At 43.9% G+C, this 26,696-nt stretch overlaps 1 protein-coding gene across 1 annotated transcript in view; it reads left to right on the top strand.

Moving 5' to 3' along the window:
* The window catches only part of faxcb (failed axon connections homolog, metaxin like GST domain containing b), a 97,524-nt gene extending 71,267 nt beyond the window's left edge, over window positions 1–26,257 (top strand). The window contains exons 5-6 of the mRNA XM_041188401.1: window positions 22,257–22,373; window positions 25,944–26,257. Of these exons, the coding sequence (XP_041044335.1) occupies window positions 22,257–22,373; window positions 25,944–26,242 (416 nt within the window). The 3' untranslated portion in view covers window positions 26,243–26,257. The remainder of the gene's footprint in view (window positions 1–22,256; window positions 22,374–25,943) is intronic.
* Window positions 26,258–26,696: the final 439 nt, after the last annotated feature.

Below are 26,696 nucleotides of genomic sequence, written 5' to 3'. Positions count from 1 at the left end.
AAAATCCAGTCCATAGAATCATAGAAGAGTGCAGCACTGAAGGAAGCCTTTCAGCTCATTGAGTCTGTGCTGACTTTCAATCTGAGTAATCCAATTAATCTCAGTCCCAGACTGTATCCCCAAAGCACTGCATTTTTCTCCTCTGTTAAGTATTTATCCATTTCCCTCTGAAAGCTGCTATTGAATTTACTTCCACCAGTCTATCAGATAGTGCAGTCCAAACACTAACCATGCAGTACATAACATTTCCCCTCCCTCATATCACCTCTGATTCTTTTGAATCTATATAGATTTTGATACCTATATACATACGTGTGTTTCCTGTTGGTATGTATCTGCTTCTATTTATATCTGTATTTCCCTCTGGTATGTACCTGCTCCTGTCTATATCTGTATTTCCCATTGGAATGTAAATGCTCCTATCTATATCTGTATTTTTCTATGGTATGTATCAGCTCCTATCTGTATCTATATTTCCCTTTGGTATATGTCTGCTCCTTTCTGTATCTGCATTTCCCTCTGGCATGTATCTGCTCCTATCTATATCTATATTTCCTTCTGCTATGTATCTGTTTCTATCTATATTTGTGTATCCCTCTGATAGGTTTCTGCTCCTATCTATATCTATATTTCCTGTTGGTATGTATGGGAAACCATGTTTAACCAATCATGTTTATTGGAGTTCTTTGAGGAGATAACATGTGCTGTGGATAAAGGGGAACCGATGGATTTACTGTACTTATATTTCCAGAAGGCATTTGATGAAGTGTCACACCAAAGGTCATTGTGGAAAATAAAAGCTCATGGTATGGGGGTAACATTTTGACATGGATAGAAGATTGGCTGGCTAACAGGAAGCAGAGAGTAGGCATAAATGGATCTTTTACAGGTTGGCAAGATGTAATGAGTGGTGTGCCACAGGGATCAGTGCTGGGACCTCAACTGTTTACAATTTATATAAATGCCTTGGATGAAGGGATGGATGGGATGGTTGCCAAATTAGCAGATGATACAAAGATAGGTAGGAAAATAATTTGCGAGAAGGCTTCAAAAAGATATAGATAGGTTAAGTGAGTGGGCAAAAATCTGGCAGATGGAGTATAACGTGGGAAAATGTGAAATTATCCATTTTGGCCAAAAGAATAAAAGAGAGGCATATTATCTAAATGGTGAGAGATTGCAGACCTCTGAAATGCAGAGGGATATGGGTGTCCTGGTGCATGAATTGCAAAAGGCTAGTATGAAGGTACAGCAAGTAATTAGAAAGGCTAATAGAATGTTATCATTTATTGTGAGGGGAATTAAATACAAAAGTAGGGGGGTTATGCTTCAGTTGTAAAGGCACTAGTGAGACCAAATCTGGAGTACTGTGTACAGTATTGGAGAAGGTTTACCAGACTAATACCTGGAATGGGCAGGTGTCTTATGAGGAAAAGTTGGGCAGGCTAGGCTTGTATCTGCTGGAGTTTAGAAGAGGAATAGGTGACTTAATTGATTGATTGATTGAATCTTGATTGAATCTGCTCTTATCTCTATCTGTATTTCCCTCTGGAATATATCTGCTCTTATCTGCATCTGTATTTCCCACTTGAATATATCTGCTCCTATCTATATCTATATTGTCTCTGGACTAGAAATCCAGAGAACCAGGGTAATGATCTGGGGACCTGGGTTTGAATCCCAGCACGCACATGGTGGAATTTGAATTCAATAAAAAATCTGGAATTAAAAGCCTATTGATAATCACAAAACCCTTGTCAATTGTTGTAAAAACCCACCTGGTTCACTAATGCCCTTTAGGGAAGGAAATCTGTCGTCCTTACCTGGTCTGGCCTACATGTTACTCCAGACCCACTGCAATGTGGTTGACTCTTAAATGCCCTCTAAAATGGCCTAGCAAGCCCCTCAGTTGTAACAAACCACTACAAAGTCTGAAAAAAGGAATGAAACCAGGCGGATATCAACCTAGGCACCGGAAACGACAATGGCAAACTCAGCCCTGTCGAGCTTGCAAAGTCCTCCTTACTAACATTTGTGGGCTAGTGCAAAAATTGGGAGAGCTGTCTCACAGACTAGTCAAGCAACAGCATGACATAGTCATCCTCATGGAATCATATCTTACAGATAATGCCCCAGACACCACCATCACCATTCCTGGGTATGTCCTGTCCCATCGGCAGGACAGACCTAGCAGAGGTGACGGCACAGTGGTATATAGTCAGGAGGGAGTTTCCCTGGGAGTTCTCAGCATCGACTCTGGACCCCATGAGGTCTCGTGGCATCAGGTCAAAAGTGGACAAAGAAACCTCTTGCTGATTACCACCTAACGCCCTCCTTCAGTTGATGAATCAGTGCTCCTCTATGTTGAACACCACTTGTAGGAAGCACTGAGGGTGACAAGGGCGCAGAATGTACTCTGGTTGGGGGACTTCAATGTCCATCACCAAGAGTGGCTCGGCAATACCACTACTGACTGAGCTGGCCGAGTCTTAAAGGACTATGTCCGTGGCAGGTGGTGAGGGAACCAACAAGAGGAAAAACATACCTGACCTCATCCTCACCAACCTGCCTGCTGCAGATGCATCTGTCCATGACAGTACCAGTAGGAGCGACCACCGCACAGTCATTGTGGAGACGAAATCCCACCTTCATATAGAGGATACCCTCCATCATGTTGTGTGGCACTATCACCTTGCTAAATAGGCTGAATTTTGAACAGATCTAGCAACTCAAGACTGGGTATCCATGAGGATACTGTGGGCCATTGGCAGCGGCAGAATTGTGGGAAACTAGGCTAGAGGATAGATCAATAGACAAGCAGTGGCAGACATTTAAGGGAATATTTCAGAATATTCAGAATAAGTACATTCCTATTATAAAGAAAATTCTAAGGGGAGGACCCACCATCTATGGTTAACTAAAGAAGTTAGGGAAAGCATCAACCTTAAGGAAAAAGCATACAACTGCGCAAAGGTGAGTGGCAGGACAGGTGATTAGACAGAATATAATGAACGGCAGAGAATGGTAAAAGGTTGATCAGGAGAAAGAAATTAGAGTGTGAGAAGAAACTAGCCAGAAATGTAAAAACAGAAAGTAAGAGTGTCTACAGGTATTTAAAAAGGAAAAGAGAGTGACAGTTGGGAGTTAATAGTAAATAGTAAGGAAATGGTGGAAGAAATGAACAAATATTTTGCTTCTGTGTTCACTATAGAGGATACAAAAAATATTCCAGTAATAGCTGCAAAACAGGAGGTGAACAGGAACTTGATGAAATTGAAATCACTAGGGAAATGGTACTGAGCAAATTGATGGAGCTGCAGGCTGGAAAGCCTCTGGGTCCCGATGGATTACATCCTAGGGTCTTAAAAGAGGTGGCTAATGAGGTAGTCGATGCGCTGGTGTTAATTTTTCAAAATTCACTAGATTCTGAAAGGTTCCATCAGATTGGAAAGTAGCAAATATAACCCCTCTATTCAAGAAGGGAGGGAAGCAGAAAACAAGAAACTATAGGCCAGTTGGCTTGATGTCTGCCATGGGGAAGTCATTAGAATCAATGGTTAAGGAGGTTGTAGCTGGGCACTTGGAAGAGCTCAAGGCAATTGGGAAGAGTGTGAATGAGTTTGTGAAAGGAAACTCATGTTTAACCAATTTATTGGAGCTTTCTGAAGGAGTAACATGCGCAGTGGATAAAGGGGAGCCTGTAGACACACTGTACTTGAATTTCCAAAAGGCATTTGATAACGTGCTACATCAAAGATTATTATGGAAAATATAAGTGTATGGTGTAGGAGTAAGATATTAGCATGGATAGAAGATTGGCTGGCTGACAGAAAGCAGAGAGTATGCATAAGTGGGTCTTTTTCTGATTAGTAGGATGTGATGAGTGGAGTCCCACAGGGGTCTGTGCTGGGGCCCCAACTTTTTGCGATTTATATCATTGACTTAGCTGAGGGGAGTGAAGAGATGGTAGCTAAATTTGCAGATGACACATAGGTAGGAAAGTATGTTGTGAAGAGGACATGAGGAGATTGCAGATGGATATGGATATGTTGAGTGAGTGGGCAAAGATCTGGCATTTGGAGTTTAGTGTGGGAAAATGTGAAGTTGTTCACTTTGGCAGGAAGGACAAAAAAGCAGAGTATTACTTAACTGAAGAATGGCTGCATAATCCTGAGGTGCAGAGAGATCTAGGTGTTCTGGTACATGAGTCACAAAATGTTAGATTACAGGTACAGCAAGTAATTAAGAAGGCTAATGGAATGCTATCCTTTATTACGAGAGGGACTGAACATAAAAGTAAGGATGTTATGCTTCAGTTATACAGGGCATTGGTGAGACTGCACCTCAAACAATGTGTGCAGTTTTAGTCTCCTTATTTAAGGAAGGATGTAAATGCATTGGAGATGGTTCAAAGGAGGTTTACTAGATTGATACCTGGAATGAGTGGATTGTCTAATGAGGAAAGGTTGGACAGACTGGGCATGTTTCCGCTGGAGTTTAGAAGAGTGAGGGGTGACTTGATTGAAGTATACAAGATCCTGAACGATCTTGACAAGGTAGACATTGAAAGGGTGCTTCCTCTTGTGAGTGAGTCCACTGGAGGAGGAGGCTCCACAAATATCTCTATCTTCAATGATGGAGGAAGCCAGCATATCAGTGCAAAAGGTAAGGCTGAAGCATTGGCTGCAATCTTCGCCAGAAGTGCCGAGTGGTTGATCCATCTTGGCCTCCTCTGGAGGTCCCCAGCATTGCAGATGCCATTCTGCAGCCAACCTCGATTCAATCCATGTGATATCAAGAAATGGCTGAAGGCACTGGATAGCGCAAAGGCTAGGGGACCTGATAATATTCTGGCAATCGTACCGAAGACTTGTACTCTAGAACGTGTTGTGCCCCTAGCCAAGCTATTCCAGTACAGCTACAACACTGGCATCTGCCTGGCTATGTGGAAAATCGCCCAGGTATGTCCTGTATACAAAAAGCAAGACAAATCAAACTTGGCCAATTACCACCCCATCAGTCTACTCTCGATCATCTGTAAAGTAATGGAAAGGGTCATCAACAGTGCTATCAAGTGTCACCTGCTTAGCAATAACCTGCTCACTGACACCCAGTTTGGGTTCTGCCAGGGCCACTCAGCTCCTGAGCTCATTACAGCCTTGGTTCACACATGGACAAAAGAGCTGAAATTCCAAGGTGAGGTCAGAGTGACTGTCCTTAATGTCAAGGCCACATTTGACCATGTGTGGCATCAAGGAGCCCGAGCAAAACAGGAGTCAATGGGAATCAGGGGGAAAATTCTCCGCAGGTTGGAGTATAACCTAGCACAAAGGAAGATGTTTGTGGCTGTTGTAAGTCAGTCAGCTCAGCTCCAGTACATCACTGCAGGAGTTCCTCAGAGTAGTGTCCTTGGCCCAACCATCTTCAGCTGCTTCATCAATGACCTTCCTTCCATCGATAAGGTCAGACGTGGGTATGTTCGCTCTTGATTGCACAATGTTCAGCACCATTCGCAACTCCTCAGATACTGAAGTAGAACATGTCCAAATGCAGCAAGACATGGACAATATCCAGGCTTGGGCTGACAAGTGGCAAGAAACATTCTCGTTATACAAGTGCCAGGCAGTGACCATCCCCAACACAAGAGAACCCAACCATCACCCCTTGATTTTCAATGGCATTACCATCACTGAATTCCCTACTATCAACATCCTGGAGATTACCATTAACCAGGAACTGAACTGGACTAGTCATATATGGCTAAAAGAGCAGGTCAGAGGCTAGGAATCCTGTGATGAGTAACCCATCTCCTGTATTCCCAAAGTCTGTCCACTATCTATAAGGCACAATTCAGGAATGTGTTGCAATGCTCTCCACTTGCCTGGATGAGTGCAGCTCCCATAACACTCAAGAAGCTTGACACCATCCAGGACAAAGCAGCCCGCTTGATTGGCACCACATCCACAAACATACACTCCCTCCACCATGGACGCACAATAGCAACAATGTCTACCATCTACAAGGTGCGCTCCAGGAATTCACCAAGGTTCCTTAGGCAGCACCTTCCAAATCCATGGCCACTACCATCTTGAAGGACAAGAGCAACAGATAGATGGGAACACCACTACCTGGAAGTTCCCTTCCAAGTCACACACCATCCTGATTTGGAAATATATTGCCGTTCTTTCACAGTCGCAGGGTGAAAATCCTGGAATTTCCTTCCGAACAGCACTGTGGATGTACCTACACCACATGGACTGCAGCGGTTCAAGAAGGCAGCAGGCAGCTCACCACCACCTTCTCAAGGGCAATTAGGGATGGGCAATAAATGCTGGCCCAGCCAGTGAAGCCCACATCCCATGAATGAATTTAAAAAAAATTCCCTCTGGTATGTATCTGCTCCTATTTGTATCTGTATTTCCCATTGGAATGTCTCATACAAAAATACAAGCATTTGAGCAATGATGGACAGGACAAGGCACTCTGGTGCATCCAGTATGTCCCACACAATTGTGATACCTTATGCATCTCCACCTTACCCATGAGATCTCCCAGACAAGGTGAGAGAACAGATAATTTTGGGGAAACAAATATATGAAATTCTTCTCCAGCCTACCCATATAATCAAACCTAGTCTTGCCCTGAATTCACTGAAGCATGTACCTCTTGTAAGACTTAATGCACCCCGCCCCCTCCTGCAACTTGAAATAGATTCACATCTTGCTGGAAGGAATTCAGCGAATTGATGTCCAATGCATGGGATGACAGCTTGTTCCAGAGATGCATTACTCTCTGGAGGAGGAAAAATCATCTCCTGATATCGAATCTAGATCTAGCCTAACACAACTTAAAATTGTGACTCCTGGTCCTCTCTGACCTATTGAATTGGAACAAATTATCAACTGGAGCACAGTCTATTCCCTTCATCATTTTATAAACTACAATTGGAACATCCCTCAGTCTTCTGTAAACTATAGATTTCCAACTTTTTTAGCCTTCCTTGACAAATAAAATGCTTTATTCTTGGAAATAATTTTGTGCTCCCTTAGTACCCTTTGCAAAGACTCAGCATCAGTGAAGAGACCCAAACTCAACACAGTATTCCAGGTGAAGTCTTGTAAAAGGACAAAATAGAGTGCCTTGACTTATACTCAGTTGTCCTATGAATTGACCTAATATTCTACTTGCTCTAGCAACGCTTCACAGCATTGCTCATATACCTTTAGAGATCTTTGCATGAGAACACACAGCTCTCTTTCTGCACATTTAATGCTATTCCCTAAGAAATTTAAGCATTTCCCCTGCCCATATGCATAGTAATACACTTATCCAAATTAAACAGCATTTTCCCAGTCATCAGCCTAATCTCCCAACACATTAAGATTTGTTTGAAGCAATCGAGCTTTGTCTGCAGTCTTAACAGATTTTCACATCATCTACAAAGTTGCAGTTCATGCCCCACTGCCTACATACAATTCAGAAAATAATTTAAGGTACTGAATCAGTTTATACCCATAAAGAGCAAGTGCTGTAGATGCCAAAAATACATTCATGGACAACCGAAGAGGTAAGAAACAATATAAAACTAAAAGAAAAAAGTGTACAAAAATGCAAAAATCACACAGATCTTGGTGAATGGAAAAGAAACAAAGAGCAGCAGAGAGTTATGGAGAAGATGATGGTGACAGCCTTCTGTCTCGTTAGGTGCATGGTGATCAACACCGTATTAAGCATTGCTTGGCATGGCACGGGAACCCCACTTTGGCTTGGCAGCCTCTGCCAGATTTTCTTCAGAGAAAGACAGTGGGCTAAGAAGGTGCAGGATTTGCTGGCCTCTGTTTTTTCTGGGCTTTCTTCTGGGCCAGCTAAGCTTTTCATTTCTACTCACCTCCAATGCCCTTCCAAACAGTCATCCTCCAAAGGTCACGATCATCAGCAACTGTCTCCCAGTTGTCAGTGTCAATATCCGCCATCTTCATATCTGACTTGCAGGTGTCCTTGTAGCAGAGATATGGATGCCAGAGTCTGAAAACAGTGTGAGAGAAGAAGCAGGGGGAATCTGAAAACAGAAAAGAGAGGAGAGTGCAGGGGGAGACTGAAAACAACACGAGAGGAAAGAGCAGGGGGAGTTTGAAAACAACGTGACTAGAGAGAGCAGGGGAGTCTGAAAACAGAATGAGGAGACAGCAGGGGGAGTCTGAAAAGAGTACGAGAGGAGAGAGCACGGGGAGTCTGAAAGCTGGATGAGAGGAGAGAGCAGGGGAGTCTGAAAAGAGCGTGAGAGGAGAGAGCAGGGTCAGTCTGAAGACGGTATGAGAGAAGCAAGCAGGGGGAGTGTAAGAACAGAGCAATTGGAGCAAGTAGGCGACTATGAAAACAAAGTGAGAGGAGACAGCATCAGGAGTCTGAAAACAGTGCTAGAGGAGAGAGCATGGGGAGTCTGAAGATAGCGCGAGAAGCAAGAGTGGGTGGGTGTCTGAAAACAGGGCGAGAAGAGAGTGCAGGGGGAGTCTGAAAACAGAATGAGGGGAGAGCTCAGCGGGAGTATGGAAACAGAACCGGAAGAAAGAGCAGGCGGAGTCTGAAATCACAGTGAGAGGAGAGAGCAGCGGGAGTCTGAAAACGGGCAAGAGGAGAGAGCAGGGGGAGTCTGAAAACAGTGCGAGAGGAGAGAACATGGAGTTGGAAAACCATGTGAGATGAGTAAGCAGCGGGAGACTGAAAAGAGCGCAAGAGGGGAGAGCAGGGGTTCTCTGAAAACAGGATGAGAGGCGAGAGCAGGGGGAATCTGAAAACAGCATGAGAGAGATTGCAGGGGGAGCCTGAAAACAGAATGGGGGGAGAGTGCAGCGGGAGTATAGAAACAGAACCGGAAGAAAGAGCAGGTGGAGTCTGAAATCACTGTGAGAGGAGAAAGCAGCAGGAGTCTGAAAACAGGGCGAGAGGAGAGAGCAGGGAGTCTGAAAATAGCGCGAGAGGAGAGAGCCGGAAGTGTGAAAACAGTCCTAGAGGAGAGAGCAGGGGGAGTTTGAAAACAGTGTGAGATGAGTAAGCAGCGGGAGCCTGAAAAGAGCACAAGAGGAGAGAGCAGAGGTTCTTTGCAAACAGGACGAGATGCGAGAGCAGGGGGAGCCTGAAAACAGAATGAGGAGAGAGCAGGGCAGTCTGAAAAGAGCGCGAGAGGAGAGAGCATGGGGAGTTTGAAATGAGCGCGAGAGGGGAGAGCAGGGGGAGTCTGAAAACAGAATGAGAGGAGGGAGCAGAGGGAGTCTGTAAACAGCGCTTGAGGAGAGAGCATGGGGAGTATGAAAACAGAACAAGAGGAGAGATCAGGGGAAGTCTGAAAACAGAACAAGAGGAGAGCATCGGGTGTCTGAAAACAGGATGAAAGGCGAGAGCAAGGGGCATCTGAAAACAGGACAGAGGAGAGAGCAGGAGTAGTCTAAAAAGAGTACGAGAGGCTAGAATGAGGGGAGTCTGAAAACAATGCGACAGGAAAGAGCAGGGGGGTCTGAAAACAGAACAGGAAGAGAGAGCAGGAGGAGTCTGAAAACAGAGCGAGAGGAGAGTGCCGGGGGAGTCTGAAAACAGAACAATCGGAGAGAGCATGGGGAGCATGAAAACAGAATGAGAGGAGACAGCAAGGGGAGTCTGAAAACAGAGCGAGAGGGGAGATCAGGGGGAGTATGAAAACAGAAAAAATGGACAGAGTAGGATGTGTCTGAAAGCAACATGAGAGAAGAGATTAGCGTGAGTATGGAAACAGCGCAAGAGGGTGAGCAGCGGGAGTCTGAAAATGAAACAAGAGGAGACAGCAGGCAAATCTGAAAACAGAACAAGAGGAGAGAGTAGGGTGGGTCTGAAAACAGGGCGAGAGGGGGGACCAGGTGGAGTCTGAAAAGAGCACGAGAGGAGAGAGCAGGGGAGCTTGAAAACAATGTGAGAGGAGAGAGTAGCGGGAGTATGGCGGGAGGAGAGAGAAGGGCGAGTTTGAAAACAGAACGAGAGGAGAGAGCAGGGTGACTTTGAAAGCAGGGTGAGAGGACAGAGGCGGGGGTTCTGAAAAGAGCACGAGAGGTGAGGGCAGGGGGAGTGTGAAAACAGCGCATCAGGAAAGAACAACAGGTCTTTGAAAACAGTGTGAGAGGTGAGAGCAGGGGGAGCGTTAAAAGAGAGCGAGAGGAGAGAGCAGGGTGAATCTGAAAACAGGATGAGAGATGAGCACAGGCGGAGTCTAAAAGGAACGTGAGAAGAAAGAGCGGGGGAAGCAGAGAGCAGCGCGACTTAAGAGAGCAGGTGAGTCTGAGAACAGAATGAGGAGAGAGCTGGGGGGGTCTGAAAACAGCGTGAAAGGGAAGAGCAGAGGGAGTGTGAAAACAGAATAAGTGGATTGAGCAGGCAACTATGAAAACAGTACGAGAGGAGAGAGCAGTGGGCGTCTGAAATCAGCACTAGAGCAGAGAGCAGGGTGAGCCTGGAAAGAACACGGGAGGTGAGAGCATGGAGAGTATGAAAACAGCACGAGAGGAGAGCAGGGATTCTGAAAACAGCACGAGAGGAGAGAGCATGGAGAGTATGAAAAGTGAATGAGAGGAGAAAGGAGGGGGGAGTCGGTAAACAGCGCAAGAGGAGAGAGTAGGGGGAGTATGCAAACTGTACGAAAGGAGAGAATTGTGTGTGTCTGAAAAGGGAATGAGAGAAGAGAGGAGGCGGAGTCAGTAAACAGCACGAGAGGAGAGAGCAGGGCGAGAGGAGAGTGCATGTGGAGTCTGAAAACAGTGCAAGAGGAGAGAGCAGAGGGAGTTTGAAAACAGCGAGTGGGGAGAGAGCCGGGCTTTGCTGAAAACAGCGCGAGAGGAGAGAGCAGGGGGAGTCTGAAAACAGAGCGAGTGGAGGGACCATGTGGAGTCGGAACTCAGCAGGAGAAGAGAGAGGGAGAGTCTGAAAGCAGAACAAGAGGTGAGAGCAGGGGCAGTTTAAAAACTGCGTGAGAGGGGAGAGCAGGAGAGTTTGAAAGCAGTGTGAAAGGGGGAGCAGGGGAATCTGAAAATGGAACAAGAGGATAGAGCAGGGGAGTCTGTAAACAGTGCAAGAGAGGGAAAGCACAGGGAGTTTGAAAACAGAGCAAGAGGGTAGAGCAGGCGAGTCTGATAACAGCGCGAGAGGAGAGAGCAGGGAGAATTGGAAAACAGCGTGAGAGGAGAGAGCAGGGGGAATTTGAAAACAGAACAAGTGGAGAGAGCAGGGGGAGTGTGAAAACAGAACAAGAGGAGTGAGTAGGGGGAGCCAGAAAAGAGCACAAGAGGAAAGAGCAGCGGAGTCTGAAAGAAATGCAAGAGGAGAGAGTAGTGGGTGCATGGAAACAGCATGAGAGGGTGATCAGGAGGAGTCTGAAAGTGGAACAAGAGGACAGAGCAGGCGAGTCTGAAAACAATGCGAGAGGAGAGAGGAGAGCGTGTCTGAAAACAGAACAAGAGGAGAGAGCAAGGCGAGTCTGAAAACAGAAAGATAAGAGGGCAAGGGAGTTTGAAAACAATGTGAGAGGGAGAGCTGGGGTGTCTGAAAATGGAACAAGAGGAAAGAGCAGGAGGAATCTGAAAACAGGGTGAGAGGAGGGAGCAGGGGGAGTCTGAAAGCAGCGCGAGAGGAGAGGGCAGGGGCAGTCTAAAACAGCGTGAGAGGAGAGGGCAGGGCGAGTCTGAAAACAGGGTGAGAGGAGAGAGGAGAGAGCAAGGGGAGACTGAAAGCAGCGCAAGAGGAGAGGGCAAGGGGAATGTGAAAACAGAATGAGAGGAGAGAGTGGGGGGAGCCAGAAAAAAGCACAAGAGGCGAGAGCAGTGGAGTGTGAAGGAAACGCGAGAGGAGAGAGTAACGGGTGTGTGGAAACAGCACGTGAGGTGGAGCAGGAGGAGTCTGAAAATGAAACAAGAGGAGAGAGCACAGTGAGTCTGAAAACAGAGCGATAGAAAGCACAGGGAGTCTGAAAAACGAGAATGAGAGGAGAGAGCAGGGGGAATCTGAAAACAGGACAAGAGGAGAGAGCTGGGGCGTCTGAGAACAGTGTGAGAGGGAAGATCAGGGAGAATGTGAAAACAGAGCGAGAGGAGAGAGCGGGGGAGTGTGAAAACAGGACGAGAGGAGTGAGCAGGCGACTCTACAAACAGAATGAGAGAAGAGAGGTTAGGGAGTCTGCAAACAGCATGTGAGGAGAGAATAGGGGGAGTCTGAAAAGAGAATGAGAGGAGTGAGGTGGGGAAGTCTGTAAACAGCATGAGAGGAAAGAGCAGGGGGTGCCTGAAAGCAGCGCGAGAGGAGAGAGCAGGTGGAGTCTGAAAATAAACGAGAGAGTAGAGAGCAGCGGGAGTCTAATAAACAGCATGAGAAGAGAGTGCAGAGGAGACTGAAAACAGAATGAGGGGGAAAGAAGGGTGAGTCTGAAAACAGAGCAAGTGGATGGAACAGGTGGAGCCTGAATTCAGCATGAGAGGAGAGAGCAGGTGGAGTCTGTAAACAGCGCGAGAGGAGTCAGAACAGGGAGTCTGAAAACAGCGCAAGAGGAAACAGCAGGTGACGGCTGAAAACTGGGTGAGAGGAGAGAGCAGGGGGAGCCTAAAATCAGAACAGGAAGCGAGATCAGAGAGTCTGAAAACATTGCAAGAGGAGAGAGCAGGCAGCGTCTGGAAGCAACGCAAGAGGAGAGAATAGCGGGAGTAAGGAGCAGTGTGAGAGGGTAAGCATGAGAGCCTGAAAATGGAACAAGAGGAGAGAGCAGGGGGGTCTGAAAACAGAAGAGGAAGATAGATCAGGGGAGTCTGAAAACTGAGCGAGAGGAGAAAGAGAGCAGAGTGAGTCTGAAAGCAACACGAGAGGAGAGAGAGTAGCGGGAGCGTGAGGCAGCTTGAGAGGGTAAGCAGGGGGACCCTAAAAATGGAACAAGAGGAGAGAGCAGGCGTGTCTGATAACAGCGCGAGAGGAGAGAGCAGAGGATGTTTGAAAACAGAACGAGAGGAGTGAGCAGGGTGAGTCTGAAAGCAGGGCAAGAGGACAGAGCAATTGGGGGTCTCAAAAGAGCACAAGAGGTTAGAGTGGGGGGAGTCTGAGAACAGAATGAGGGGAGAGCAGGGGGAGTCCGAATACAGCACGAGACGAGTGAAAAGGAAGTGTCTGAAAGCAGTGAGAGAAGAGAGAACAGGGAGTCTGAAAACAGAGTGAGAGGAGAGAGCAACGGGAGTCTGAAAGCAGAGCGAGAGGAGAGAGGAGGTGGAATCTGTAAACAGTGCGAGAGGAGCGAGCTGGGGGAGTAATCAAATAGCATGAGAGGAGATAGCATGGAGAGTCTGAAAACAGGGTGAGAGGAGAGAGCAGGTGGAGTGTGAAAACAGGCGAGAGGGGGGAACAGGGAGAGTCTGAAAAGAGCATAAGAGGAGAGAGCAGGGGCTCTGAAAGCAACGTCAAAGGAGAGAGTAGCGGGAGCATGGAGCAGCGCGAGAGGGTGAGGCAGGGGCACCCTGAAAATGGAACAACAGGAGAGAGCAGGCGTGTCTGAAAACAGAAGGGGAGGAGAGAGCAGGGGATGTTTGAAAACAGAAAGAGAGGAGAGAGCAGAATGAGTCTGAAAGCAGGGTGAGAGGACAGAGCAGGGGGTGCCTGAAAAGAGCGAGAGAGGAGAGAACAGGGGGAGTCTGAAAACATCGAGAGAGGGCAGAGCAGGGGATGCCTGCAAACAGAACCAGAGGAAATAGCAGGGTGAGTCTGAAAGCAGGGCAAAATATCAGAGCAGGGGGAGACTAAAAAGGAGACGAGAGGGGGAAGCAGATGGAGTCTGAAAACAGTGTGACAGGAGGGAGCAGGGGGTATTTGAAAACAGTGTGAGAGGAGAGAGCAGCAAGAGTCCAAAAACAGAACAGGAAGAGATATCAAGGGGAGTTTGACAACAGAGCAAGAGTGGAGAGCATCTAGAGTCTGCAAACAGAATGAGAAGAGAGAGCGGGGATTCTGGAAACAACACAAGAGGAGAGAGCAGGAGGAGTATGAAAACAGAACAAGAAGAGAGCATGGGAAGTCTGAAAACAGAATGAGAGGAGAAAGCAGGGGAGACTAAAAAGTGTGAGAGGGGAGACCAGGGGATGTCTGAAAACAGAATTTGAGGAGAGAGCATGGGGAGTCTGAAAACAGAACGAATGGAAAGACCAGGGGGAGCATGAAAACAGAATGAGAGGAGCGAGCAGTGGGAGTCTGAAAACAGAATAAGAGGAGAAAGCAGGGGGAGTCTGAAAAAAATGCACGAGGAGAGAGAATGGGGAGACCAAAAACAGTGTGGGGGGAGAGAGCAGGGGGAGTCTAAAATCAACAAAGGGAGAGCAGCTGGAGTCAGGAAACAGAATGAGAGAAGGGAGCAGTGGGAGCATAGAAACAGGACCAGAAGAGAGAGCAGGGGGAGTCTGAAAACTTAGAAACTAAGAGCAGGAGTATGCCATTCGGCCCTTTGAACATGCTCCGCCATTCATTATGATCAAGGCTGATCATCCAACTCAAAAGTTTGCTCCCGCTTTCTCCCCATATCCATTGATCCCTTTTGCCCGAAGAGCTATATCTAGCTCTTCCTTGAAAACATACAATGTTTTGGTCTCAACTACTGTCTGTGGTAACGAATTCCACAGGCTCACCACTTTCTGGGTGAAGAAATTTCTCCTCACCTCAGTCCTAAATGGTCTACCCCATATCCTGAGACTATGACCCCTGGTTCTGGACTCCCCTACAATCGAGAACATCCTTCCTGCATCTACCCCGTCTAGTCCTGTTAGAATTTTATAGGTTTCTATGAGATCCCCCCTCATTCTTCTGAACTCCAGCGAATATAATCCTAATCGACTCAATCTCTCCTCATAAGTCAGTCCCGCCATCCCAGGAATCAGTCGGGTAAACCTTCGCTGCACTCCCTCTATAGCAAGTACACCCTTCTTCAGATAAGGAGACCAAAACTGCACACAATATTCCAGGTGTGGTCTCACCAAGGCCCTGTACAATTGCAGCAAGACATCCCTGTTTCTGTACTTGAATCATCTGGCTATGTAGGCCAACATACCATTTGCCTTCTTTACTGCTTGCTGTACCTGTATGTTTACCTTCAGTGACTGGTGCACAAGGACACCCAGGTCTCGTTGCACTTTCCCCTCTCTCAATTTATAGCCATTCAGATAATTGCCTTCCTGTTTTTGCTACCAAAATGGATAGCCTCACATTTATTCACATTATACTGCATCTGCCAAGCATTTCCCCACTCACTCAGCTTATCCAAATTACACAGCATCTCTGCATCCTCCTCACAGGTCACCCTCCCACCCAGCTTTGTGTCATCTGCAAGTTTGGAGATATTATATTTAATTCCCTCATCTAAATTTTGACAGGAAGAATAAAAAGAAGCATATTATCTAAATGGTGAGAAATTGCAGAGCTCTGAGATTGTGACACATCTGATGGTTAATGCTAAGTTGTTCAAATCCCAGAGGGAAACTTGAAACAATTGTCCTAACCAATATTTGCAATTTGTATGTTTCGAATTGCAGGCTTTGAATATTCAGTAGTAATAAGACCACTGAGTCTCAAGAGATTTTTATAAAACTAAATTAAACATTTATCAATACAAGAAAGATTGTAAGCACATACATATGTCTACAAAATCACGATTAAAATAACTACTAAAATTCCCTAATTAATCTGACTCCTAGTTACACCTCTGAGAAGGCAACAGTAAAAGGCATAGATTTAAACAGATCCCTGGCAAAGCACATTCTGAACAGTACATTCAAAATGAGTTTCTTTCAGCTCTGAGTCCTTGCAGACAGACGCTTGCGACTTACAGGCTGGAGGCTTTAGATCTTAGAATCCCTCTCTTTTTACCAACAGCCTACTCTTCCTTTGTACATATTTTCCTCTTGAATGCAAATTTTCATTGTATCACTATGTTTTTTGAACTTTACCTCTTCTAATAATAAGACCCTTTCATAATACCCACTTTATTAATAATCCTTGGGAAAAATAAACAAACACATTGTTTCTGAGCTTCACCTGGTTTGATGTAATATTTCACCCCCTCTCTTTGAAACCGAGCTACACTAATTTCTTTAAAGAAAAATGTAAACTAGCACCATGTTTACCGAATTAACATTTCAAACTTACTTCTCTTCTATACATCCAAGCCTCCAGACCTTTAATCCAATTAAGACACATGCACACTTACACACACATATAGACAGAGACAACGCTAAACTCTATTTTAAAATAATTCCCAATAACATTCTTGATATTCTTATATCTTCTTGACAAGGTGCAGAGGGATCTGGGAAGCGCATGAATCGCAAAAGGTTAGCATGCAGGTACAGCAAGTAATTAGGAAAGTAAATAGAGCGCTATAATTTATTGCGAGGGGAATTGAATGCAAGAATAGGGAGGTCATGCATCAGTTATACAGGGCATTGGTGAGGCCACATCTGAAGTACTGTGTACAGTATTAGTCTCCTTATTTAAGTAAGGATGTAAATCCATTGGAAGCAGTTCATAGAAGGTTTACTAGACTAATACCTGGAATGGGTGAGTTGTTTTATGAGGAAAGGTTGGACAGGCTAGGCTTGTATCAGCTGGAGTTTAGAAGAGTAAGAGGAGACTTGATTGAAACATATAAGATCCTGAGGGGTCTTGACAGGGTGGATGTGGAGAGGATGTTTCCTCTTGTAGGAGAATCTAGAACTAGGAGTCACTGTTTAAAATTATGGGTCACCCATTTAAGACAAAGATGTGGAATTTTTTTTTCTCTCAGGGGGTCGTGAACCTTTGGAACTCTCATCCTCAAAAGGTGGTGGAGGCAAAGTCTTTGAATATTTTGAAGGCAGAGCTAGATAGATTCTTGATAAGCAAGGGGGTGAAAGGTTATTGGGGGTGGGCAGGAATGTGGAGTTGAGGTTACAATCGGATCACCCATGATCTTATGAACGGTGGAGCAGGCTCAAAAGGCCGAGTGGCCTACTCCTGATCCTAATTCGTGTGTTTGTAAGGCCAAGGGGTTGTGACCCAGTGGCCAGTTCACTGCATAAGCTCTTTGGGTATACCACCGTCATCCATCTGATGAACTTGGCTGAGCCAGCATAGACACCGTTGGCTTAGCAATGAGTGTATGCGGATGGAATTAGCATGCTCCAGGTTTTTTGAGTTGGTAACTTTATCCTGCCAACAGATGCCAAAGATATGTCGGAGGCAGCAAAGGTGGAAATTGTTCAGCTTTTCCTCACACCTAGCATATGTTGTCCAGGTTTCACCACTGTAAAGGAGTGCGCTGAGGATGTGGGCTTGGTAGACTTGCAGTTTGGTGTTCTCAGTCAGGCTGCTGTTGTTCCATTAGCCAATTGATTCATTTTCCTTTCAGTGCTTTTGCCTTCAGCACTGAACACTGACTTTGAAGGGTACAGATAAGGTCTTGGAGGTGGTCTTTCCTCATGCAATCTCTCTATTCCTGCCTGATAACCCCTCTGCACTCCCTTGATATGTGCCCTATTCTCCCGCAACTATAACACGATATGTAAGAATTACCTGAAAATACTGGAATTGCTCTTGGTCCTTCCATGGCAGTGATTGGCTTTTTAACTTTCAGTTCTTTAGCCTGGCCAATGTTCTTTATCATATATCAAGCTTGCCCCACATGGTTCTTAATTCTAACACATGGAGTTGGTATAGCCTCACCCTACCGTGATCTGGCCTGGTCAAACCCTGCTGATGGTGTGGGAGGAGAGCTGTCTCTGTGATGAGGCAAAGGCCAGAATTTTACATCCCACGGGTGGGCGCATTTCTGACCCAAACGGGCGTGAAATTGTGCGAGATGACGTTGGGCAAGCGTCCTGACATCATCGCACACTTGCGCGATATTTCGCTTGGTGGGCACACGCAAAAGTCGGAAGAGCCAACAATCGAAAGGGCAATTAAGCCCATTAACAGCCTAATTGTCAGCGATTTGCCGTGGCTTATCCAATGTTATGGTTGGCAGATGGGCCAATCGGCCAGGCGGGCTTGACATTTTGATGAAACCTCATCCAAAGACAGGGTGAAATCTCCATAAGGGTTTAAAATAAAAGTAAGTATCTGTGGACTAATTTTCATGAGGTCTGTTCAGGTGCTTGATTGTGCTGCATGGATGTTTTTGCAGCATTTTTGTGCTTTCTTTTATTATTTGGAGGTCTACAGCTCCCTGGGGCAGCTGTCTGACTTCAGGGAGCTCAGTGGATGCGTTCACCAACTCCCACGGTGACTTCGGTGCCCGCCTTCTTCCCGCCCCCCAATGGCAGTGCTGAGCCTTTCTCCAGGCACATTTCATGCTGGCTAGCCGTTAATTGGCCAGCTAGCGTAAGATCACAGTCAGATGCCAATCATAAGCAGAAGCATATTTCACGTCGGCTTGCGGGCCCGCTGATCACATGCATCCGACGAGTGAAAAATTCAGGCCATAGAATCCCTGTAACTGTCAGGCAACTGCTCTGGATGCTCCTCTGGTCCCTACTTATAAGGCCTGCAAGAATTATTCTCTTACAATCTCCTACCTCTAACTTTGTGTGTCCCAGCCTGAAATACAGATAACTTTGTACATAACTCTATTGGACAAGTCCCTGACTTAATAGTCCCTAGCTCCTGAACACAAGCCTGTAATGCATTAGATGTCAAACTGTTCAAAGTCATCCTGTACCCCACTATTCCTCCATGAGGATTCATCTCATGCTGTGTCTATACTACCACTAGCTCTACTGGAGTCAAAGCCATTGAAGGAGAAGAACTCTTATCTCCATACTTTCTCCATTATCTTTTAAATCTTCCAAATCACTTGTCTCATCAACTGAACCCTGGGACCTGGTAGTCACTGCTGAGACAACGGCCTGCTGTCTTCTTTGCTTCTTTTTCAACTGCTCAGTCTGTACATGGACTATGATCTGTCTCCCTGTGAGACTGCTTAATCAATTCCCAGAGTGCCCCGCATGCATCCTCTAATTCCTGTCTGAGAATCTTGTTTTCCTCTTGACACTGTTTCAATGGTTGCTTTACCTCCTTGCAACTAATGCATAACATTCCCTGCTTGTAGAGTCATCATGTTTTGATGCTGTAACACCGCTGATGATGGTGCTACGCCCCTTTCTAAATTCTGTATCTGCTTTTTTAGCGTTTCATTTTCCTCCTCTACCTTTTACTGAGCACTTCATCCCTGTCTTCACAATAAAGAGCTGCATACTTAATCAACCTTGGAGCCTTGTCTGCTGTAATTTTCCCTTGGTCCACCCATTCCTGAATGAACTTTATCACTTTCTCATAGGTACTCTACTCCCCTTACTTAAACATTCCATCATTAAATCCTGGACTCCCTCCAAGTCCACTTTGTTCATTCTTCTAATTCTGTTCCTTAAGATATTCACTACCACTGCTCCCATTACAACCACTGTAGCTCCTATTACCCATGTAGACTCTCATACATCTTAGTGAAGCCTAGCTTTGTGAGAGACCTAAATTCCCAAACTTCTGAATTACTATCGCGCCAAAATTGTTTAAACTTCTACTTTCCTTGTCTCGTTCCCTAGAGAAGGCTGGTGATCAGGCAACCAACTCAAGGTCTGAAAACTCGGAAGAAGCTGTCCTTTTTATTCCTCAATTCACCCTTGGAAAATGATTGTCCCTTTCTTCCCCATACTGCTGCGGTTGCCATAAACTGTAGGGATTTGGACTCCAGACTAAACTTGAGAGTAAGAAAACGCTTGTTGAGGAATAACAATTTTGGCAAAAGGGACAATCACTTAACATTTCAAATTGTGGAGGTATGGCATGATTCACAAGTTCAATGTGCTTCATCTGTCTTGCCTGTGGATCCCGGGACTTCTGGAGTCTTCTCTTCTTGGTTCCTTGAACCTGGTCTCTTGACTCATGGCATCCTTCAAGATTTTAGCTTAGCTAACTTAACTCTAAAATACAAAGCCCTTTGCAGCTTTTAGACTTCACCTCTAGTCGATACCTTTCCAACCCACAACTTCCCAGTCCACGTTAACTGCTGAAGCAACACACTTCACAGCTGCATGCTGAGTGTTCTCTTTCTTTCTCTCTCTCTCTGGCGGAAACAGTTTTCTAACAATGACTGTGGCTTTCCCAAAATGACTAAGACTGTACTTTACAACTGATTCTCCGAAGCTAGTCTTGAACTGACTAAACAATTCCTCAGCAGCTAACTAGTTACATGTTTCCTATTCACTCTCTCTTAAGGCAATTACCTTAGCCCTGACAGTCATGCTTTTTTTGGATCCACTGATTGCTAATATTGGGATTCTTACAGCAGTCCTCAGCACTGTGACAGTTCTTTTAATCACTACCTAAGCCTAGTACTCGGTTCTTACGGTAAAACATCAGCCTGTGACAAAGATCCGTTGACTAGCAATGTCCTACATAAATGCGAACTTCTGAGCAAGTGCCCTATTCCTAACTATCTCTTTGGACAAATGCCCCCAAGCAAGGGTCCTGTGCTAACCCTTGGCAAGTGCAAAGACCTCAGTGACGCTCCTCTATTTTTACACCCAAGGTAGCTTTGCAACATGTAGCCCAAGTCTATGCACATAACTAATGACTTCTAACCCAATATTAACAACTCTTGACTAATGGGAAGATAACTTCTAGCGTATCCACAACAATCTAACCTTAACTTGTAGCTCTAACTGCAGATCCTCGGAACATTCTAGGCTGAAGATCATTCTTCTAGCCAATCAATGACGTAGCCTTGGCTTCCCTTCTAACTGCTAAACTATAACTTGTATTTTTGACCGGAGGCTCTGGAACATCGAGTTCTCAGGCCACCTTCCTGGCCAATCAACATTTGGCTTCTCTTTACTGTTAACCAGACTTGTTGGAGCCCAAATGTGCAAATGTTTCCTGGCTATATAAGAACTCTCAAAGTGCTCTTTCTTAAAGTTACACCAAAGTATTTGGTACTTAAAGAGATACCAACTTTAAGACTTCCATAACAACGCACCCCAAAATTCACGAATCACCCCAATGGCACATACAAATTAAGATTTTTCACCACTAAGCTTAAGTACAGTACAATTTGATAATTTAAGCCTTATTAATTACACAATGTGCCAACGAGGTGAAGCCTAACAGACTCTAGCATTACTGGACAAGTAATAGCTTAAATTACTCAAAATTACATTACAATACACTAGTGCCATACACTTATTACAGAGCAACATAATGTAATATGTTAGCATTACAGCCAAGTACACTGATATTATTGGGCTTATAGTATTATGCACTAATACTGTTTTAACTTGGCAAGTTGGGTTAGAAGTCGTTAGTTGTGTTGATCCAGATTTACATACTTGGGCTAAATGTTGCAAAGCTACAGGGGTATAAAATTAGGGGTGCATCACTGAGGTCTTTGCATTTGGTAGGTTATTCTATGAAGGTATTTCATGTTAATGAAATGTGTGCATAGTATGTGGTAAATGATTGGCTGGGTAGTGATCAAACATACCTTGGTCCTTTCTACTTTTTAAATAGTAATTCTAAAAGAACATCCAGACGTAGTATTGTTTTTGTATAAGAATGTAACCTGTGACAGAGATTGAAAGAATGCAAAATAGAAGGATAGAATAATTGAAAGAGAATCAGTCACAGAATCACAGATTTGTTACAGTGTAGAAGGAGGCCATTCGGCCTATTGTGTCTGCACTGGCTATCTGAATGAGCATTTCACCTAGTGTCATTCTCCTGCCTTCTCTCTGTAACCTTGAAGATAGTTCCTTTTCAAATAATCATCTAATTTCTTCTTGGATGCCTAGATTGAACCTGCCGCCACCACATGCTCAGGGAGAAAATTCCAGGCTCTAATCACTCGCTGTGTGAATAAGTTTTTCTCTCATATTGCTTTTGCTTCTTTTGTCAATTACTTTAAAACCTGTGCCTTCTCATCCTCGATCCTTTCATGAGTGGGAAAAGTTAGCCCCTGCCTACTCTGTCCATTCTGCCCAGCTTTTACACACTTTGCCTGGATTCCTGATTCAAGAATTATGTTGGTAATGTGCAATGAAAATGTCACTTTCTATCCTCCTAAAAGAAGAGTCGTTTAAGGCATGTGGTTTGGTGGGTGGGGGGGAGGGAGGTGCGCGGCTAGGAGCGAAGGTAACACTGAGGAGGAAATGGGGAAAAACAAACAAATCTATATTGATCTGGTCTGATGGTTTTAGGTGATAAGAAATACATCATGGGCCCAAGACCTTCAACAGTGGATGCTGCTGTATTTGGACAGTTGGCTCAGGCTATGTGGACACTGCCAGGAACCAGGCTGGAAAGACTTATCAGAGGTAAGAGATTATCTGGGTTATAAGAATGGTCCCCACAACTCAAGTTAACTACTCAATTTCCTTCTTTAACTCACTCTTTATGCGTGACATTTAAAGTTTGAAGCCTACAAATAATCATTTATGCACATTAGGCGCAGGTTGTTTAAGACAATGAAATTGTATAATTTTAAAATTTTTTAATCAAATCATTCTGATGGTATAAGGATGCATCAAAAAATATGGAAATACATGGTAGGAGTCAATGAGGAGGAAAAAAAAACGAAAAAAAAAATCACTATAAGCAGCAGAAGTATGACTTTGGGCCTGATGTAATTGCTGTAAATTTAAAGCCTGTTTAGCATTGGTGTAAATTCAGGAAATTTGATTTGGCCTGGGAAACAGAACTGTGATAATGAGCTTTAGTAGATTTCCATGGAGATTTCATGGTGTAAAAGACCAAGGAAATTCTGGCATAGTGTAAAAATGGACATAAATCACTTGCACCTGAATTTCCTCAAACTTTTACATTTAAAATCAGTGGACTTAGGCCATTGCTTCAGCTTAAGTTTTCAGGAAATCCTGTGCCAATTAATAATGTTCAAAATTCAGCCTTTGGTATTTTGAAAAACAGTGACCTCCGGTGGCAATGGTAAGTCACAGCAACCAGTGTTGTGAAATTCTCAATATGGCTGTAGGTGCTATGGGAAAAACATCTCTGCATTTGCTCTCGTGTTTCAAGGATCTTTTGGAATTATGGCTTCCTGTTACAACTTGACTGCCTGTGATGGAGTTATATCTCTGTAAATCCTATATCACAAATAGTTAAAGTTGATTTGAACTGTGTCAAACAAAATGAATATATTAATTGCAACTGCATTATAGCATAAGGTGTGCAGATATTTGTATGTAATGTATTTTATTAATTATTTAATTTTTAAAGCATATGGTTAAATTATTTTGTGCATTTCTAAGATTGTTCTTTAAACTCCGCAGCAGGATGCAGCTGGATAGATTCCCACAGAAAGGATATAATTGTGATGAATAAAAATACTGTATGCAATCAGAGGATTTTTGTTCACTTTTATTCAATTTATTTAACAGAGATAAAAAATACTTTATAAATGGCTGCTATAACATTATTTGTAACCCTTCTCCACTTGATATGATATTATATAATTTGTTAGAGATTTGGGCAGTACAATAAATTATTAAGAGTGGGCAACCCCATTGTTCTGAAGAAGAGTCACATTGAACTTTAAACGTTAACCCTGTTTCTCCCTCTATAGATGCTGCCAGACCTGCTGCTTTTTTCCAGCACTTTCTGTTTTTATTCAGATTTCATACCACGTAGAAATACGATGTCTTTTTCTGGGGAGAAAGCACTGGAGTGTCAAACATGTCAATGCTTAAGCACTTGCTTTAGCATCACATCCAGCTTGGCAGCTGACAAACATTGTTGGGTGCTTTACCACACCCAGTTTGCTTTCCCTTGTCCATGTCTTGCCCTTCTTCTCCATACAGCGTTTGAGAGGCTAACAGAAATTTGGAAAGAAGGAAGGACTTGTATTTATGTAGTATCTTTCATAATCTCAGAATACCCTAAGTCACTTTACTGTTAGGACTTTTGAAATGTAGTTACTGTTGCAATGAAAGCATTGCGACAACCAGTTTATACACAGCAAGATCTCGCAATTATGAAATAGATGACCAGATAATCTGTTTTAGTGATGTTGGTTGAGGAATAAATATTCAAGGCATCAAGAGAACTCTTTGAATAATGCCATGAATCTTTTGGCAAAAGGGGCCTCATTTTAATGTTCATCTGAAAGACTGCCCCTCAAACAGTTTCTCAGTGATGCACTGATGTACCAGCCTAGACCATATGCTCAAGGATTAGATCTTGAAGCCATTGTAAGATTTGTTCCTGGAGTCACACATTACCTGAAATGGGGATCGAGGTCACAAGTGGTTTAGAGCAGTTCATTTAAGAAGCAACAGTTTAGAAATGATACATAAACTAAATAGATAGAAAAGACATGCATGTATCAGTTAAGAATGGTTTATCAGTCCTGGATTGGACAAATGAATGGATGAAGTGGAGTGATATTGCTCTCTGTAGCTAGCAGTCTCTTCTGTTCTTAGCTTTCTTGAAGCTAACCAGGTTGTTCAGCCAAAGCCAGCATAGAGTCACCTTGGAAAGCTCTCTGTTGTCTGATGTTTTGTTTTTCCTTTCCGAGTGCTTGCTTATATATCTTATTTCTAGGGGGCTAGAGGTTACCTCATCTTCACAATTCTCAGCCCCGAGCCCATGAGGTGAGTCTTCAATTATCTCTTGCTAGGACACCTTGTTAACCATATTCAGTTTGTTTAGACATGGGGTATGTGATCCCAACTTATCAGACTTAGGCATGTCTTGTACAAGACATTGAGTCATGTCCTTGTCATAGATAACAGGCCTATGCTGTCTGTCAGCTCTGGTACGCCACTTAATGAAGGAGAAGGAGAAAGAGAGTGAGAGAGAGAGAGAGCTATTTCTATAATATTCAATTAATTTCTTAAGATTTTGTAAGTTCATTAGACATCCGTTTCTTGTACTGCGACTCAAGGCTGAGAGTTTTATTAGAGAACCAAGGCTGGAGATCTGAAAGTATTGTGAAGCATTCCAAAGCTTGAAAGATTTTTTACCCACCTATACAACTACTTATCTATTAGTGACTGCATCTCCTTAGATCCTGGATCATGACAGATAACTCACCCACACATTAGTCAAGCTGCTTGGCCTTGTGCAGGGGGCATGTTTTCAAATGATTTAGATGAATTCATCTTGCAAACTCAAGAGGGGTCAGCTTCCTTGCTCAGTTTGTGTGCAGGATCCATTAATGTCTTGCTACCATTCCACTGATGCTGCTTAATTGTCCCATGGTTTTTCAAAGACTAAACAAGATAAGATCTACTCATATAGAGAGGTTAATTTTTAATCTTACGGATTTGCACCCTTTGTAAAAACTGCCCCGTCTTCATTCCAATTAAATCAATGTAAATTTGGTGGATTCTAAAATGGGCTCTGCCACAGTTATTCCCAGTGTGCAGTGGATGGAATTTATTCTAAAGATTGACAAAGATCTTACAAGGAAGCTGTCATCTTTCAGATTTGTTGATGCAAAATAGTTGTTCATGTCTTTCAATTGATCAACAAATTCTGAAAACAAGTGGTTCGAGTTGATTTTCAGCATGCATTAATGTCAGGGACTTCTGACGTCATGTGGGCCCAGATTTTGGGAATCTCTGGAAATAGCCATTATTTCAAATCTGGTGAAATGTTTGGAGGCAACAGGGATATTTGCTGTATACAAGCAAAATCAAACACTGACATGATCTATCTGGGTGATAAGATTCAAATAAACTGACTTCATGTAAATATAACCATTGCTTTAGTCCAAATCAAAATTTACCTGTTGCCATACATGTAGATCAAGTTATTCTAGATAACTAACGTTTAATGTTTAAAATCTTTTGAGAGGTTGTTTTGAAGGCCAGAATGCTCAGAGATGTGGCATAATTTTGTGTACATCCTTCCTGCCTTTTTTTCAGATGAGCTAGTTAACCTTGCCATGTACTGTGAGAGGATTAAGAGGAAGTTCTGGCCTGAATGGATTGAAGAGAGTGATGATGCTTCATATGACAATGAGGATGAGTCCAGTGAGGACAGTTTGACTCCCACACCACTACAAGACTTCAGCTTGTACTCTCGCACAGAAACTTTTGATGAAGAAGTAACAGAGAACAGCGGTTCCTATTCCCAGACGCCAGACACTGATTATACCGGCCATTCACTCTTCGATTCAGATGTGGAAATGGAGGAGTACACAGATAATGAGCAGGGCAAATAAATAACACTGAAAAACTTTTGAGTTGAAGAGAAGTACATTATTGTATATTTTGCACCTTACCCAGCTAGTTGGGAGATCATTAGGAATCACTCAATACAGGCATTGTTATTTGGACCAATGTGATAATATCACCAGTTACCATCACAGAAAAACTCCAATTAAGTCACTTCTATCGAATGTATAGTAATTAACTGAGGTATCTGCTTAAGTAAAGCTAATAGAACAACACATTCAGTCACATTAGTCACTGTACAATATCTAACCCTGTGTGCCTAATGTCACAGCATCTGGTGTCAACATTGCAATTCATTATAGCTATGCTGCAAGAACATGCTACTCTCCTTCATTAACCTTAGATAATTTAAAAGCCACATACATCTAAACATACTATGATGGAAATCAAGATCTGTCATATTATAAATAAGGCCTTTATTGCAAGGCACTTGGATGACTC

Source organism: Carcharodon carcharias, chromosome 5 (assembly GCF_017639515.1).
Source record: "Carcharodon carcharias isolate sCarCar2 chromosome 5, sCarCar2.pri, whole genome shotgun sequence".
Taxonomy (NCBI): domain Eukaryota; kingdom Metazoa; phylum Chordata; class Chondrichthyes; order Lamniformes; family Lamnidae; genus Carcharodon; species Carcharodon carcharias.
This window is presented reverse-complemented; position numbering and strand designations above follow the sequence as displayed.